Here is an 18,127-nt window from a genome sequence, read left to right on the forward strand (position 1 = left end):
ATTTCTGTGTCTCCATTTAATCACTGTTTTAAGTAGCATGCTTATGAGCGTTATTATACATTCAGCTCTTTTCTTCTCATGAATTATTCTACTGCAGTAAATTCATTGGTATTCAATTATTCAGTCAAAGGGTCTGAACATTTTTATGGCTCTTGATCTGTACTGCCAAATTGCCTTCTTGAAGAATTTGAGCACCAACTATGATTTGTGAAGCATGCTATGCTAGGCTCCAAGATAGCTGAAACAAATTTAAAATGAAGGAGCAAAAATAAAATCGGCATGCTTGTGTTCATACTACTTTTCATCCACTCTGTCTAACCACTGAAGGTGCATTCCCTCCCCTCAGCTTCTGTGTCTCACAGTCTCTTGGTTTCCCTCCTCCCTCCCTGGCTTCTCAGCTTCCTCTCCAGACTCTCATTCCCCTGCTTGTTCCTTACCGGTCTTTAGGTTCCTATCTAGAATGGTCCTCCTCCTCTCACTTCCTGCCTTCTCCTTGGCTCATGTTATCCCATCCCAAGGCTTCTCACATTCTTCTGTATCTGTATCTTCACCAGAGGCATTTTTCCAATTTTTTTTAATGCTTATTTATTTTTGAGAGACGGAGACAGAGACAGAGAGGGATCAGGGGAGGAGAAGAGAGAGAGGGGGACACAGAATCCAAAGCAGGCTCCAGGCTCTGAGCTGTCAGCACAGAGCCCAAAACGGGGCTCAAAGTCATGAGCTGTGAGATCGTGACCTGAGCCAAAGATGGACACTTAACCGCCTGAGCCACCCAGGCGCCCCCATCTTTCCAATTTAAATCCCCATTCCCCCTTCTTGGTCTACCATCCACTGGCCTCTCTGCTCCAGGCAGAAATCCAGGTGTCATCCTTTATTCCTTTTTCTCTCTCCCCTGCCACAGCCAGTTCATAACAAATTTTTATCAATATTGTGTTCTAAATATCTCTAGAATCCACCACTTGTTTCCATCCCCACCACCCTGTTCTAGCCCCTGTGGTTTATCACATGGGATAAACGATAATCTCTGGTTTCCCTGCCACGTGGCATCCAAATGATCTTCCTAAAGGACGTTCTCTCTTTTGTCTCTGGGCCTTTACCCACTTTATTTTTTAAGACATCCTCGAACACCCTTTTTTTTCTCTCTGTTCTCATCTATACCAACACCTTCTCCCAACACACCTACATACACGCGAGTATGCACACACCTGTCCCTTTATGTTTTCCTAGTTTGTGCCTACTCATCCGTCAGGACTCAGATGGCTTACTACTAGTTTAATCTACTCCCTTATTTACTTATCTTTTTTTACTCACTAAATTGTAAGCCCTTTAGGGCAGGGATATGTCCTAGTGCCTGCCAAAATGCCTGGTGCTTACTGAGTAATTTTAAAAAAATCTTTAGGGGTGCCTGGATGGCTCAGTTGGTTAAGCAACCAACTTCGGCTCAGGTCATATCTCACGGTTTGTGAGTTTGAGCCCCACGTGGGGCTCTCTGCTGTCAGCACAGAGCCTGCTTCAGATTCTCTGTCTTCCTCTCTCTCTGCCCCTCCCTGTTTTCACTCTCTCCCTCTCTCTCTCTAGAATAAACATTTTTTAATAACAAATTATAAAAAATTTTAAAAATCTTTATAAGCTGTGTCTGCCCAATGTCATACTTAAAGTTGAAAAGTGAAAAATTCATTTAACTGGTTGTTTTGGCATAGACGAAAGTCTTTGATGGGTCATCTCCCTGAATGTGAGTTAAAAAAAAAAAAAAAAAAGGACTCATCTGTATTTAAAGTTTATTTATGAGAGTAAGATAACCGTTCTGCTGTAGAATTCAAGTTGGAGGGGTGCCTGGGTGGCTCAATTGGTTAAGCATCCAACTTAGGCTCGGGTCATGATCTCACAGTTTGTGGGTTTGAGCCCCGCATGGGTCTCCGTGCTGACAGCTCAAAGCCTGGAGCCTTTTTCAGATTCTGTTTCTCCTTCTCTCTCTGCCCTTCCCCTGATCATTTTCTCCCTCTCTCTCTCTCTCTCTCTCTCTCTCTCTCTCTCTCTCTCTCTTCCTCCCTCTCTTTCTCTCTCTCTCTCTTTCTCTCTTTCTCTCAAAAACAAACATTAAAAATTAACAAAAAAAAAAAAAAAGAATTCAAGTTGGAAAATTGGCTTGTAGCACTGTTAAGGTTTTTTTTTTTCTCCATATTCTGCTACTGTAATGAACATTTTGACAGTTTTTTGTTGTTATATTTGCACCAAGTCCTGAACTAGGAGAAAGTAAGCAGAAGGAAATTCCTGAGGAGTCAGTAGAGGAGGGCACTTTGCCAAAAGAGAGGCAGGAGGAGGAGGACTCACAACAGAACCAAGATATGAAAGGCGGAGAACAACAGTTGACCTTGAAGCCTGAGGAAACTGTGAGGCTTAGACAAGAGCTGAATTGTGTAAATCGGAGCTTCCTTCCATCTCAGAGCTCCGGGGATAATTCAGATGACAGTGGTACCCAGGTAGGTGCTGTAAACACATGCTCTGACTGGGTCCATTTCCTCCGGTCAGCTGTGGATATAGGCATAATTTTTACAACAACATCAGTGTGTTTTGTTAAGCACGCTCATAACCATGGCCTGAATGGTAATAAAATAGCAACCAAAATCTGAACTAAGCCCGGTCATTGATGCACTTTGTTATAAAGGGCTCTTAGGCTCGGTTAGGCTCCGCAGAAAGGAATGCTGATTGGTTGTCAATGTCTGCCCTGGGGAGGTAAGACAGGGAAGGGCAGGATTTGTGCCACATTTTCTGTTCATTGCACCTAGCTTAGATGTACAAAATACTTTGTTTGGGTGGGGAAGAGATCACAGTCTTGGAATTAAGTTTGGCTTTTGCTATTTACTAGAGATCTACCTGCTGGAGAGATCAAGAGAGTGACGACCAACCACACTTCAGCTCTTACAGCTCAATTTTGCAGGTTCTCTCTCATACAAATTAAGATATCCCTACACATACCTTTCTAGGAATTATTCTGAGATCCACAGAGGGAAGCCTTTGTACACATAAGTAAACTAACTTCAAAAGACTGACAAGAGGGGGCGCCTGGGTGGCGCAGTCGGTTAAGCGTCCGACTTCAGCCAGGTCACGATCTCGCGGTCCGTGAGTTCGAGCCCCGCGTCAGGCTCTGGGCTGATGGCTCGGAGCCTGGAGCCTGTTTCCGATTCTGTGTCTCCCTCTCTCTCTGCCCCTCCCCCGTTCATGCTCTGTCTCTCTCTGTCCCAAAAATAAATAAAAAACGTTGAAAAAAAAATTAAAAAAAAAAAAAAAAAGACTGACAAGAGGCATTTAAAAATGGATTCAAGTGTATATTTGGGGGGAGGGGAGAGGCAGAGTAATAGTAAAGGAAGTCAAAAAAACGTTTGAAAAGAGATTCAGATATAGAGTCTGAAAACTAGGCAAGTCACAGTAGAGAAAGAAAATAGATACCTGAAAGGAGATTCAGATACATTTGAAAAAGAAGGGAGTCTCTGGGTTTGTTCAGAAGACCAGAGGGATCTAGGACATCAAATGTTCAAAAAGAAGTTCATTTTCAAGCCCCCAGGCAGTCTATTTATTGGGAAGTAAGCCAGTGTAGGCAACTTGGAAAGAGGCTGAGCACTGTGGTCACAAAGGTTATAAAATCTTTTGTTTATGAGCTTAAAATGATCAATCAATTTTATTTAATTTATACTTTCTCATTATTTGAAGAATCATTTCTCAATACTAGGGGGGATGTGACAACTATTAAATATATATGAATTATATGGGAAATCTGGGCAAATAGCCACTTTGTGAAAGGACAAATAGTCCTTTATGCCACACAGCTTCTTAGGGTTTCACTGAATTCTTGCAGAGTTCAGTAATTTTATTCCACAATAATGACTTTGAATTATTGAAAGAAGAGTAAGTTGCTCTTACTCGTTTATCCAGCTGTTGTTAATTGAGCATCTATGATGGGTCAGGCCCCGTGTTAGGGCCCATACAGCAGGAAACAAAATAGATGTGGGCTTCATGGGAAAAAATAACGTATTCGTGTTTTGAACTTTACATTTCCCAAAACAGTGTAACACACACTGTTTCATTTACTTCTTTAAGGAGGCAAGGATTTTGGACAGACTTTAGTGTTTCTGCAGTGTGCTGTGCAGTGATAATTTCAGAACCTTTTTCTGTGTAGGGGGTGCTTGGGTCTACTGGTGGCTATAAATTTCCCCCTAGAATGGATCTGTATCTTGGGGATAAACTCAAACCAAACTTTTGAGACTATTGGGTAAAATCAGAATGGCTGTTAGTTATTATTCTGTAATGATTAATCATAATTATCACTTGAACTTGTTTAAATAAACAGCACATTTACCTGTAGAGAGTGAAGAAAAATCAAAATCTGAAGGATGTTTGCTGAGTAGAGAGTCAGAACAAGTGGACTTTGTTTGTTGAGTGACACATTCACAGGTGGGATAGCCCATTCCATCCACATTCACTGGATGAGAATATTTAAGGTTCGTAAGCTTTAATTGTTTCCACAAAAGGAATGATCTTGTCATTGGGACCAGTATATGGATTTGGTTCATATTAGATTTTTCTAATGTTTTCTATGAAGACAATATTTTAAAATATTAAAAGCTAGATTTTAAGCCTATAAAATTAAGATAATTAGTACTGGGTCCATTTTTATTTATTTTAATTCTTAAGGAATTATGAATTCCTTAAGATGGAAGAGACATTACGCATCATCTGGTCTTATGCCTTTAATTTGCAGATGAGTCAGCTGAGACTCAGGATGAATTGCCTTAATAAATCTGTTGATTGATCAAGAAAGGATGCTTGTGTACTTTCCTTTGCACTCCTACATGGTTCCTAGTAGCCTGGCTGAGTCTAACCGCCTCTGTAATAACTTTCTACCAGGAAGCAATTTACATGTGGGGAAGAAATAAGGACCCTGTATGTTGGTCACTTGACTGTTTGGTAGCTTCTTTAATGGTTGCCTTTCATGAAAAATAATTTGCATTTCTACTCTGGCAAAGTGACTTGACTAGAAAATGTAGGCAAGAAAAACTATTGTTCTGGCTTTTCTCATCCTCAAAACAGGCTAAAAACTTCTGTACATGGGTGTAAAGGGGGTGCTTCTCTTGTATATCTTGGGCATGTTAAGCGGCCATATGGGCCACCGATTACTAATTGATTATTAAAAGCTGCTGTTGTCTGATAGTTAAATAAGAAGCTGGACGGGTGATCAAGGCTTTCCAGGCTTCAGGAGAACTCTTGTTTCAGGTGGAGCAGAAGGCAGTTAAAATAAAATTGGGTAGCATCCACAGTAATGGGTAGTGGGTAATGGGCGGTGTCACTGAGTGCTTCTTGGGTACTACATCATGCTGAGTTCTTGCATGCATTATCTTACCCTTCACTCCATCCAGCAGTTATCATTATTATCCCCATTTTAAGATGAGGAAAATGAAAAGCAGAAAGACTAAGGAACTCCTCCAAGACAGATTCAGGACTGAAACCCAGATGCATCTAGTTCCAAAGATAGGGTTCTTAATAACTACATTATAATTCCATTAAAGAATTTTTTTCTAGGTATCTTAGACACTTGCAACTCTGGGACAAGCAAATTGGACTTAGACTGCCTTTTTGAATATACCAAGATGAGAATTGAAGGGCTTATAGGACTTGGGCAATTCTGTGTTGCAGTTCTGTTGTAAGCAAGAGAGACTAATGACATGGGCTTTCTGGGAAGTCATGGACAGGAAGTACACTGGACCAGGACTCAGGAAACTCTAAATATATCTTATCTGTTAACTGGATACAGTTGAATTCTTTATCTACACAGCACACCGATGTGAGCCTACCTTTTAGAGAATCCAAATGACTCCTCCTTTGGTCAAGGCGGTTTTATTGCACTGGAGACCTGACAGGAGGGGGTATGGTTGTTGAAGAAGGTGTATGGTTGTTGAAGAAGAATCATCTGGTAGTAACAGGGAAAGTGATGAGGAAGGCTGAAAATTTAAGATCTCCTGCTAAATGTTCTTTCTTTTTGCCAACAGACACCACACACATGCACACATACTACATACACATTCACACTTTCCTTCTTCACATATTGACTCTTTGAACTTTCCATTGAAATATTTTACCCTAAAATGGTCCATGCTTCTGTTTCCCTTCATTGATGTGAAAAATAAGAAAGTTAGTTGTCTATGCTTAACTGCTTTGCCTAAATAATTTCTTTGATATTTTCATTCTAAAATAACAAGAGTTAAATCATACGAACATGTACCAACTAAACATAAGTATAAAAAGAGTAATTTGCTATAGGTAAGCCAACTCCAAAAATATTTACCTATGAATAATCAGGTCCTGACATTTCTGCTTCTGATAGCTGGAACCCACGTTTTACCGATATTCTTTCAAATTGTCCATGTTTCTCTTTTAAAATGTTTGTTTTAGTATCCATCATCTGGAGAAAAACAGAAATGCCAGCAGCAAGAGGATGTACAACAGCTTCGCCAGAATTTACACCGGCTCCAGATTCTGTGCAGCTCAGCCGAAAAAGAGCTCCGGTATGAGCGAGGAAAGAATTTGGACTTAAAGCAGCATAATAGCTTACTTCAGGAAGAAAGCATTAAGGTAACTCTAGTGGGTGTGTCCTTGATTGGAGGGTCTCAATTGCTTAATCAGCCCTGTGGATAAATGAATTAGAACTCCTCAGCTGCATAGTTCATGATAGGATCCACAGATGTGTGGACAATGTGAGCTCTCTGATAACTCGCTCTGACTGTCCTACCAAGTAGGTACACAGTTCAATTGTTTCTCTGCTGCTGAAGCTGTGTATATACTGTCAACCTGTCAGTGTGAAACACTTTAAGTTATACAATCTTTTGAAATCATTAGCTACAACTTTTAACACTTAATCAATTTGAACCACCTGACCCCAAACACTAGTGGTCTTGACCTAGTTCTAGCTGTAGTCTTATTTATTCCCTAAGAGATGTATCCATTATTATTGGTTGAATCAAATATCAACTGCACCGAGGTACAATTCCTAGGAGGGCAAACTTGTTCTTCCTGACTCAAGACTATCAAAAAGTTAGGAGGACATCCCCTAAATATGCCTGTTTTAAAATAACCTATCGTGGATGCCTGGGTGGCTCAGTCATTAAGCATCTGACTTCCACTCAGGTCATGATCTCATGGTTTGTGAGTTCAAGTCCCAGATCAGATGAGCACGAGCCACACCTCGGGTAAAACACGAGTCCCATTTCGAGTGGGCTCTGCTTCCTCCCCCTCTCTCTCTCTCTCTCTCTCTCTCTCTCTCTCTCTCTCTCTCTCGGCCCCTTTCTCACTTGTGCCCTCTCTCTCTAAAAAAATAAACAAGTAAAATAAATAAAATAATCTATGGAGAAGTGTCATCCACAGAGTCATCTAAATTTTGTGAACCACATAAATATTCAAACTGAACCATCATGTAAAGTAGTGCTTCCTTTTAATTGAGGTTCAATTCTGTAAGCATATATCAGGGACCTAGTTTCTATAAGTCCCCATCTAAAGTTCTGGAATTCAACATTCAACAAATATGTGCTAAGCATCAGTCATATCCTGCGCAGGCAATCTTGTTGATACCGAAGGTTTAATTGTAGGTAAAACCAATACGATTCTTATCCCCTGGTTAGTAGGGACCCATCCAGAGTCAAATCCTGCCTACCTTTTGTTTTTGTAAATAAAACTTTATTGGCACACAGCCATACCTGTTTGTTTACATATTATGGATGGCTGCTTTTGTACTACAAAAGCAGATTTGACTAGTTCTGACAGAGACCATGTGGCCCACAAAGGCTAAAATATTTATGCTCTTGACCTTTTATAGGAAAATTTGTCACATCTGGTGAGGCAGGAACAAGGTAACTTATTCAAATAGTGACATAAAAATGAATTAAGGGGCACCTGGGTGGCTCAATCAGTTGAGCCTCTGACTCTTGATTTCAGCTCAGGTGATGATCCCAGGGTTGTGGTATCTAGCCCCGTGTCCGGCTCTGCACTGAGCATGGAGCCTGCTTAAGATTCTCCCTCCCCGCCTCTCCCCTGCTCACAGGCCCTCTCTCTCTCTTTCAATAAAAATAAAAAATAAGATAAAATTTTAATAAATTAATCAAGAAACGTCCCTACTTTTTAGTAACTCACAATCTAGTAGAGGAGATGTAGATGAAAACAAGCAGTCATTTATGTCAAACTTTAAGGGAAGCCTTTCTTTTTTTTTTTTTTCAATATATGAAGTTTATTGTCAAATTGGTTTCCATACAACACCCCGTGCTCATCCTAAAAGGTGCCCTCCTCAATACCTAAGGGAAGCCTTTCTAGGGAGTCCTAGTGTTCCAGGATTATTTGAATAAACCTCTTTCTTACCCTCATTCCTCATGATTTTTTTAAATATTGGTCACATTCTCTCAAGCCTTTGTAGTTTTAAATTAAATTCCAAATCTTGGGGCGCCTGGGTGGCTCAGTCGGTTAAGCGGCCGACTTTGGCTTAGGTCATGATCTCGCGATCCGTGAGTTCGAGCCCCGCATCGGGCTCTGTGCTGACAGCTCAGAGCCTGGAGCCTGTTTCAGATTCTGTGTGTCCCTCTCTCTGACCCTCCCCTGTTTGTGCTCTGTCTCGCCCTGTCTCAAAAATAAATAAATAAATAAATAAATAAATAAATAAATAAATAAATAAATACGTTAAAAAAAAAATTCCAAATCTTTATCACATTTCCTTATAACACATTTCTGAGATCCTCTTAACTAACTCTGAAAATATTCAAGCAATACTACATCTTTCTTAAGGTGTAATGATCGGACAACACAGATTATAATGCCTTATCTGTGGTTGACACCCTAGAAATTTTTGTTGAATTAATGAATGAGTCCTTCAGGGATAGGTAAATGATAAATTGGTAAAAAGTGAAGCCATCTCTTGTTCTGTTTTAAATCCCTTCATGGTGGGATAAAATATTGGCCATTCCAGTAATGAGACATCAGTGTTTTGGCTGATCCCTTAGGCCAGGCACCTAAGCAAAGTCATATATAACAGCCAATTACCTTTTATTGACACTTTGTCTGTTTTATCTCTTATAAACCTCCCTACAGCCCTAAAGGGTCAGCATTTTATAGATGAGAAACTATTCAGTATTGCAAAGCTAACAAATCATGGAGTCAGAATTTAAATTCAGGTCTGTTTCTCTTTTTCCTATGAAGGAATCTTTCTGTATTATACCTTTCCTCATTTTGGAACCTCAGCTTTGCAAACTTAGAACTCACTCTTTAAAATCCACTCAGAGATGATCAAACTCTGGGGCTCTGGCTAATGTTAGGCATACTTATAAGACTGATTAAGAAACCAGAGAATGGGATGCTTGGATGGCTTGGATGGTTGAGTGCCCAACTCTTGATTTTGGCTCATGTCATGATCCCAGTGTCATGGGATCAAGCCCCAAGTTGGGCTCTGCACTGAGCATGGAGCCTGCTTAAGATATTTCTCTCTCTCTCTCTCTCTCTCTCTCTCTGTCCCTCCCCCACGCACACACATACACTCTCTCTCAAATAAGAAAGAAACTAGAGTATTAATTTATTACTTTTAAACCATTTTATTATGAAATATAACACTCAGAAAGTACATAAGTATATAGTTTAACAAATTGTTATAAAGCAAGTACCCATATAACCACCACCCAGGATAAGAAACAGCGCATTGCCTGCACACCAGCAGCCCCTGCCTGCCTCTTTCCCATCTATAATCCTGTCGCCTTCCCATTTTAGCAGTAACCACTAATCTTGATTAATAACTCTTTTGCTTTACTTTATAGTTTCACCAACTGTGAATCTCAAACAAAATAGTTTTGCCGATTCTTAAATATTTTACAAATACAATCAATCAGTGTATGCACCTTCTATCTTTTTATGACCTACTTGTTTGGAACATTCACCCATGTTGTGCTGTATAGCTATTGTTCATCCATTTTCTTTGCAGTATAGTATTCCACCATAAGAAATTGCCATTACCTATTCTTTCTATGGTTTATGGGCATCTTGTATGTTTCCAGCCTGGGCTATTAAGAAGAATGCTATAGGCTTTCAGAGCTTCAGGCAGAGAATTGTTCTGACATCACCAGCACTGAGACACTGAACTGGATCCTCTTACTGGTGTTTGAACATCCCAGCCTGAAGCTAAAAATGCCCTCCTACATGCACATATCATTGGCCATAATAGTGTTTGCTCCACTGTTGTCTCATTCCATCATTACCAGCATGATCAAAATGCTGCATGCTAGCCCTATGACTGATGATCACAGGTCCCGGAGGCCTTTAGCTTTCTTGGCCTGTGGAAGAGGTGGTCTTGTATGAAAGGACTTGTGCCTTTTCTATTTACAGTAAGAAGTTTAGGTTTCAAAACCCCGAACTAATCCAGTGCACCAAATATTCCAACACTTGATTTTTTCTTTTCCCCTATTTCTTTGTTTCTTCTTCTAGTCATTAGATCTGTGTCTTACTGAGTTTTTCATGGCTACATTTTTCTTTTTTTGTAACCTCATAATCCCCTTCACCTCTTTTGCCCATCTGCCCCACCTTCCTCCCTCGTGGTAGTAACCAGTTTGTTTTTTGTATTTATGAATCAATTTCTGTTTGGTTTGGTTTGTTTCAGATTTCCCATATAAGTGAAATCCTATGTCTTTATCCGTGGCTACACTGTTCTTGAAAAATGAAAGTTCCAGGCTAACTAATAGGTTAGAGTGCCCTTCGAGAAGAAATCGAGATTTCATAGATTTGTTCCTGTCAATGAAGTTTCAAAAATGTACCAATCCTCCAAAATAAAATGAGAAAAGTTTTCTAAAAATTTTTTAAAAAAGGGGAGAGAGTAGTTGAAATGGTTTAGAATAGTGGAGGGAGAAAAAGGAGGATTTTTACTGAGAAAATAGGAGGCTTATTGAAGTCTGCTCTAGAATTTCTTTTTGATAATACCAATTATCCAATTGATAATACCAATACCTTATTACAGTAGTTTTTTCCTCTTGATCTACATTGACCCACCAATGATACCGAGGCATATTACTTGTAGGGTTTAATTTCTTCATTTCTACACGCATTCATTTCTACTCTGTTTAATAAATTATTTTGACCTTTTTACATGCCTGTTAACATTTTTGGAGATGGCATATCTGGTCTTCAGAAATTAATGCAAAAGGAGGTATCATAAGCTTAGCACTCTGGATGCTTGAGTAGCCTTTATGCAAGGATCTTTGCTTTAAAACAGAGAGCATAAGAGCACATTATTTCAGGTATGTTCGTTTATTGAATGTAAGACTCTTTCCTGAACAGTGAGATGTACAAAAGGATCTGAGTTAACACGTTTACTTTTTTAAAAACTGCTGCTGGGGCGCCTGGGTGGCTCAGTCGGTTAAGCGTCCGACTTCGGCTCAGGTCATGATCTCACGGTCCGTGAGTTCGAGCCCTGCGTCGGGCTCTGTGCTGACTGCTCAGAGCCTGGAGCCTGTTTCAGATTCTGTGTCTCCCTCTCTCTCTGCCCCTCCCCTGTTCACGCTCTGTCTCTCTCTGTCTCAAAAATAAACGTTAAAAAAAATTTTAAAAACAAACAAACTGCTGCTATGAACATTCGTATACATGTATCCTGATGTCCACAGGATGTATTTCTCTAGGAAGGGAGTGGGAGTGGAATTATTGCATCACAGCGTATGCGTTACTTCAACTCCTGTCTAAAGGTTTATACTCCCACCAGCAGGTAGGAAGGTTCCTGTTGCTCTGCGTCCTCACCAACTCTTGGTACTGTCAGACTTTAAATTTTTTGCTAATCTCGGATACATGTATAGTGGTAGCTCCTAGCATTTTAATGCACATTTCCCTGTTTACAAATGAAGATGAACAGCTCTCTCTAAATGTATTTGACATCTGAGCTCCTATTTTGTGAACTCCCTGTTTAAGATTTTGTTTACTTTTCTTTGGGACTTCCGTCCTTTTAATTTTCCCATTCATTTGTAGGAATTCTTTGTATATGAAGCCTTGATCAGGTTTGTATCACCAACACCTTCTACTCTGTGACTTACATTTTCACTCTCTAAATAGAAGTTTTGATGAATCAAAGTTTTTCATTTTAACCTAATCAATGTTTACCTTTATAATTGGTGATCTCAGGTTCTGACTTAAGAAATCTTTGTCAGCCTCAAAGTCATAAAGATATTCTCCTACATTACTATACTGTCCACTAGGACATAAGAAGTGTGTGTGGTCTGTTTCTGAGCTCTCTCTTTTGTTCCATTGTTCTGTCTATTCTTGTGCCGATAGCATGCTATCTTAATTAATTTAGCATTATGCAGACCTCAATATTTAATAGAGCACAGCTTTTCATTTTGTTGTTCTTGTTCTAGGATGCCTGGATATTCTTGGCCATTTGAAATTTTATATAAATTTTGTCATCAGTTTGTCAAGTTACACGCACAAACCCACATGTACTCACACACAACATACATATACTAACACATAACCTTTGGGGATTTATACACTGAATTTATACACTAAATCTATAGATAAATTTGGGCAGAGTTTAAATCTTTACAGTATTGAATCCTCCATGAAGTATGTGTGTATTATATTTAGGTCTTCTTTAATTTTTCCCAATATCCTAATTTTCTTTGTGGAGAACTTATACATCTTTTATGTTAGACACATTCCTAGGCGCTGATGTTTTCCATACTATTGTAAATGGTAACTTTTTAAAGTTTCATTTTCTAACTATTGCTAATACCTAAAAATGCAGTGAATTTTTTTGAATAAAACCTTGCCATACTTTTAAATTACTTCTTACAATTGATGCTTATATTATTCTGTATTGTATACACAAGCAATCATATCATCTAGGAATAAATATAATTTTCTTTCTTTCCTTCCACATGTTATACCTTTCATTCTTTTTTCTTGTCTAAGCAGTGGCTAGTACAGTGCCAAATAGAACTGATGATGGTGGGTAACATTTTCTCATTCCCAGTCTCAAAGAAAAAGTTCTAAAATATCAGTTAATATGCCTTGTAGGGTTTTTTTAATAGACATTTTTTAATCACATTAAGAAAATTCTTGGGGCACCTGGGTGGCTCAGTTGGCTAAGCATCCAACTTTGGCTCAAGTCATGATCTCACGGTTCGTGAGTTCGAGCCCCATGTCGGGCTCTGTGCTGACAGCTCAGAGCCTGGAGCCTGCTTCAGATTCTGTGTCTCCCTCTCTCTCTGCCCCTCCCCAGCTCTCACTCGGTCTCTCTGTCTCTCTCTCTCTCTCTCAAAAATAAATAAGCATTAAAAATTTTTTTTAAATAGAATTCTTTTATAGTGTTCATTCAATGTTTTTGGATGAGTACATGTTGAATTTCATCAAATTCTTTTCTGCATAATTTTTTGAGAAGATAAGATTTTTATATCTGGTAATATAGTGAATTATATTGACTGATTTTCTAATGCTAACTCAACTCTGCATTCCTAGGATAAACCCATCCATCTTCATCCTAAATTATTATCCTTTTTCTACATTGCTGGTGTTAGCTTGTTAGTATTTCTTTGGAATTTTTGCATCTTAGTTCGCAAATGAGACTAGCTTGTCATTTTTCTTCCTTATAACATTCACATCAAACTTTAGCATAAAGGTTACCCTAGCCCCTTAACATGAGACAGGTAACATACCTTCATTTTTTGTTCTCTGGAAGAGTTTGTAAGAGTGAATTACAGTTGGGGCACCTGAGGCACCTGGGTGGCTCAGCTGGTTGAGCATCTGACTCTTGATTTCAGTTCAGGTCATGATTTTGGTTCAGATCGTGATTTCACGGTTGTCAGATCGAGTCCCATGTTGGGCTCTGTGCTGACAGAGCAGAGCCTGCTTGGGATTCTCTCTCCCTCTCTTTCTCTCTCCTCCCCAACTTGTGCATGCTCTCTCTCTCAAAAATAAATAAACCGTAAAGAAAAAAAAAAGGAGTAAATTACAACTATTTCTTCTTTAATAATTATAAGACCTCATTTCTGAATCCTTCTGATTCTAGAGTTTTCTTTTGGGAAGATTTTCAATTACTGATTCAGTTTCTTAATGGTTATAAGAAGTCACATTTTTTATTTCTTCTTGTATGAACTTTGGCATATTTTATTTTTATAGAAATTTTTTTCATTTAAATTTTCAAAATTTTTATTAAAGTTAGTCATCAACTTTTAAAAATAGAGATGGCCATTTTTATTTTCATGATGCTAAATAACCTGTGATTTAAAAGAGGTTGGCAAAGACCAGACCATAGAAGGCCAGGCAAGCTGCTGGGATTTGTTTCCAGAGTTTCAGGAAGCCTGAAAGATTTAAGCAGTGGAGTGAATAGTTCAATCTATGTTTTTAAAAGAACACTTTGGGGGCGCCTGGGTGGCTCACTCGGTTAAGTGTCCGACTTCGGCTGGGGTCATGATCTCGCGGTCTGTGAGTTCGAGCCCCGCATTGGGCTCTGTGCTGACTGCTCAGAGCCTGGAGCCTGTTTCAGATTCTGTGTCTCCCTCTCTCTCTGATCCTCCCCCTCCCTCTCTCTGTCTCAAAAATAAATAAACGTTAAAAAAAAAAATTTAAAAGAACTCTTTGGCTGCATCGTAGAGAACAGATTAGAAGGGCGTAAAAATGGAAGTGGCAGAACCATGTCATTATTCCAACAACCAAGGCTGGAGACCATGATGTTGGAGACGAGGGTGGTAGACACTGATGGGCCGATACAAGACGTGTTGTGGAGGGAGCACGACAGCAAGTGCCGAAGGGGCTCGTGATGGGAAAGGAAGACTCAGGGTTACTTTGAGACTACTGGCCTGAACAAAACCTTGGATGGAGGCATCATTTATTGAAATCAGGAAGACTGAGAGAGAAAAATCATTTTTGATATGGACAGAATCAGGGAGTTTTATTTGGGCAGTTCCAGGCACACAGATGGTATTTCAGATTGTGACAGTGAACTAGGGAAAGAATGATCGACTCTCAAAGCCTAGGAGAGTCCAGTGGTATTTAGAAGCTGGGCAGCATTAGAAGGGTCTACACAAGAGATGGGGAAGGAACTGCAAAGAGATGCAAGCAAACCAGGAGAGTTTGGTATCACAGACTCCATGATCATTTTCTTTCTTTTTTTTTTTTTTTTAATTTTTTTTCAACGTTTTTTATTTATTTTTGGGACAGAGAAAGACAGAGCATGAACGGGGGAGGGGCAGAGAGAGAGGGAGACACAGAATCGGAAACAGGCTCCAGGCTCCAGGCTCCGAGCCATCAGCCCAGAGCCTGACGCGGGGCTCGAACTCACGGACCGCGAGATCGTGACCTGGCTGAAGTCGGACGCTTAACCGACTGCGCCACCCAGGCACCCCTCATGATAATTTTCTGAGACAGAGGGAGTGAATGCTACCTAAGAGGTCAGTTGTCCACTGGGTTCATTTTGGCAGTGAGGACATCAGTAGTGCCCCAGCATAAATAGTTTCATGGAGGGGTGGGAATGAAAGCCAGCTTGCAGTAGACTTTTAAAAAAGGATGGAAAATGTTTAGACCATGCATGTGTAGAAACATTAGGAAAATTCCTCTGTCCAGCGGCCATCTGGCAAACCTTACTGACACAAGACAGTTCTGGGGAGTTAATCATCCATGTGACATTGGTTATTTGTCAGCTCTTAGGAGACTGCACTGCTTGGAAAAGTGCTTATTCTGGCTCATGTTCATGTTCTTTCCACGCTTATTTCTATCACTCTTGTTTATTCTCCTCCTCTAGATCAAAATTGAACTAAAGCAGGCCCAGCAGAAGTTATTAGAGGGTACAAAGATGTGCTCTTCACTCACGGCAGAATGGAAGCACGGTCAGCAGAAAATCAGGGAACTGGAGCTGGAGGTACTTAAACAGGATCAGAGCATTAAATCACAGGACAACCTGAAGGAAAAGCTGGCTCAAGAGAAATCAAAAGTCGCTGATGCAGAGGAAAAGGTAATTATCCTCATGCTTAGTAAGTACCATACGCTGGATACCAGTACTAAAATGCTGTTTCCCTAAGGATTCCCTGATGCACACTTCATAGAATTCCAGGGTTTTTCTTTGCTCTTCCATGCTTTCCTCTCTTTTGACTTCACCTGCTCCTGCAGTTCCAGTAAATCTCATGTTTCTTTAAACTGCATGAACTTGAAAAGGTAAGGGTCTGTAAAGCTATAGCATGAACTTAAAGTAACTGACTGAAACCATATGACTTTTGTTTTATACTTTCAACTTTTAAAAGACTTACTCTCCTCTCATTTGGATTGTCTCTCTCTATGGTTTTTATTTTATAATTTGGGGGTGGATTCGTGTTGTGAAATGAACCATTTTGAAATAATGCCCCTGCATTTTAGATTCGCTAACACCAGGTGGCAGTAGTACGCAACAGTTGCATATTTTGATCTGTGGGTTTGAGTCAAATCTCACGTAAAAAATAAATCCTTAAATAAATAAATAATGTAATCCAACAGTATAAATATGAAACAAACATCAAAAAGCAGAGGACAGCAATCTTAATTATGCTCAAAAGCCTAATTTTGAGCTAAAGAAACCAGAACAAAAGACTTCATACTATGTAATTTCATTTATAAGAGGTTCAAGAAGAGACAAAACTAAACAGATGAACATAAGGGAAGGGAAGCAAAAATAATATAAAAACAGGGAGGGGGACAAAACATAAGAGCCTCAAACATAGAGAACAAACAAAGGATTGCTGGAGGGGTTGGGGGGGCGGGCAATGGGCTAAATAGGTAGGGGCATTAAGGAATCTACTCCTGAAATCGTTGCATTATATATACTAACTAACTTGGATGTAAATTAAAAAATAAATAAATTATTTAAGAAAAAAAGAATGACAAAATAAGCTACGGTCAGAGGATGTTGGTTGTCTTTATGAGGGTTATTAACTGGGAGAGGATGAGAGGGACTCTTCCATGGTGCTGGGCGCATTCTTTATCTTAGCGTGGGAAGTGGTTATACAAGTAACTTCATTCAGTATGCTTCAAGATATGTGCACTTTATGTATGTTGGTACTCCATTAAAAAAGTAGTTGGCTGGGGCGGTCAGGGTGGCTCAGTTAAGCATCCGACTCTTGATCTTGGCTCCGGTCATGATTTCACAGTTCATGGAAGTCAGCCCCAGATCAGGCTCTGTGCTGACAATGCAGAGCCTGCTTGGGATTCTCTCTCTCTCCCTCTCTCATGACCCTCCCCTGCTCATGCTCTCCCTCTTTCAAAATAAATAAACTTAAAAGCAAGAAGTAGTTGGTAAAACTGATACAGATTAGTAAAAAACTCTAAATTTAGACAGTACTAAATACTGGTGAGGATTTTGTGCAACAGGGACTCATATATTGACTGCAGTTGGAAGAGTAAATTAGCATAAACACTTTGGAAAGCAATTGGCATTTGCATCTAGTTAGGTTAAAGACGTGTGTATCATACAACCCAATGCTTCTACTACTGGGCATAAATACTAGAAGAAGTATTATACTGCACAGAGGTATCAGGAGACAGGAATACAATCAGTTTTGTAGAAATATTGTTCCAAATAGCAGAAAATTGGAAGCAACCCAAACGTCCCCTGACATAATATCAAATAAATAAACTGTCTATTTACACAATAGCATACAACAGTGAAAATAAATGAATTACAGGTACATGCTGTAGTTCAATATATATTGAATAAAAAATCAGGGGCACCTGGGTGGCTCGGCTGGTTAAGCGTCCGACTCTTGATTTTGGCTGAGGTCATTATCTCACAGTTTGTGAGTTCGAGCCCCATATCGGTCTCTGCACTGGCAGTGTGGAGCCTGCTTCGGATTCTCTCTCTGCCCCTCTCTTGCTCGTATTCTAAATAAATAAATAAATAAATAAATAAATAAACAAACAAACATTTTAAAAAATCACCAAAAACACGGTATGATTTCATTGATTCAGAGGTCCAAATTATGTAAAGTAAAAGCCACGTTACACAGATTATATATTAAAGAAAAAGCAAGGAAATGATTAACCCAAAACTCAAGATAATTGGTTTTCTCAAGTGAGGAGGGAAGGGGGATAATTGACAAGGTCCCAGAGT

At 39.5% G+C, this 18,127-nt stretch overlaps 1 protein-coding gene across 4 annotated transcripts in view; it reads left to right on the forward strand.

Moving 5' to 3' along the window:
* CCDC30 (coiled-coil domain containing 30) overlaps window positions 1-18,127 on the forward strand; it is a 125,940-nt gene that overhangs the window by 65,321 nt on the left and 42,492 nt on the right. For 3 of the 4 annotated variants that reach the window (XM_042996824.1, XM_042996823.1, XM_042996825.1), the window contains exons 5-7: window positions 2,237-2,480; window positions 6,445-6,624; window positions 15,794-16,003. In XM_042996824.1, coding sequence (XP_042852758.1) covers window positions 2,237-2,480; window positions 6,445-6,624; window positions 15,794-16,003 — 634 coding nt within the window. The remainder of the gene's footprint in view (window positions 1-2,236; window positions 2,481-6,444; window positions 6,625-15,793; window positions 16,004-18,127) is intronic. The other variant, XM_042996827.1, reaches the window with a different exon arrangement.

Source organism: Panthera tigris, chromosome C1, assembly GCF_018350195.1.
Source record: "Panthera tigris isolate Pti1 chromosome C1, P.tigris_Pti1_mat1.1, whole genome shotgun sequence".
Classification (NCBI taxonomy): Eukaryota; Metazoa; Chordata; class Mammalia; order Carnivora; family Felidae; genus Panthera; species Panthera tigris.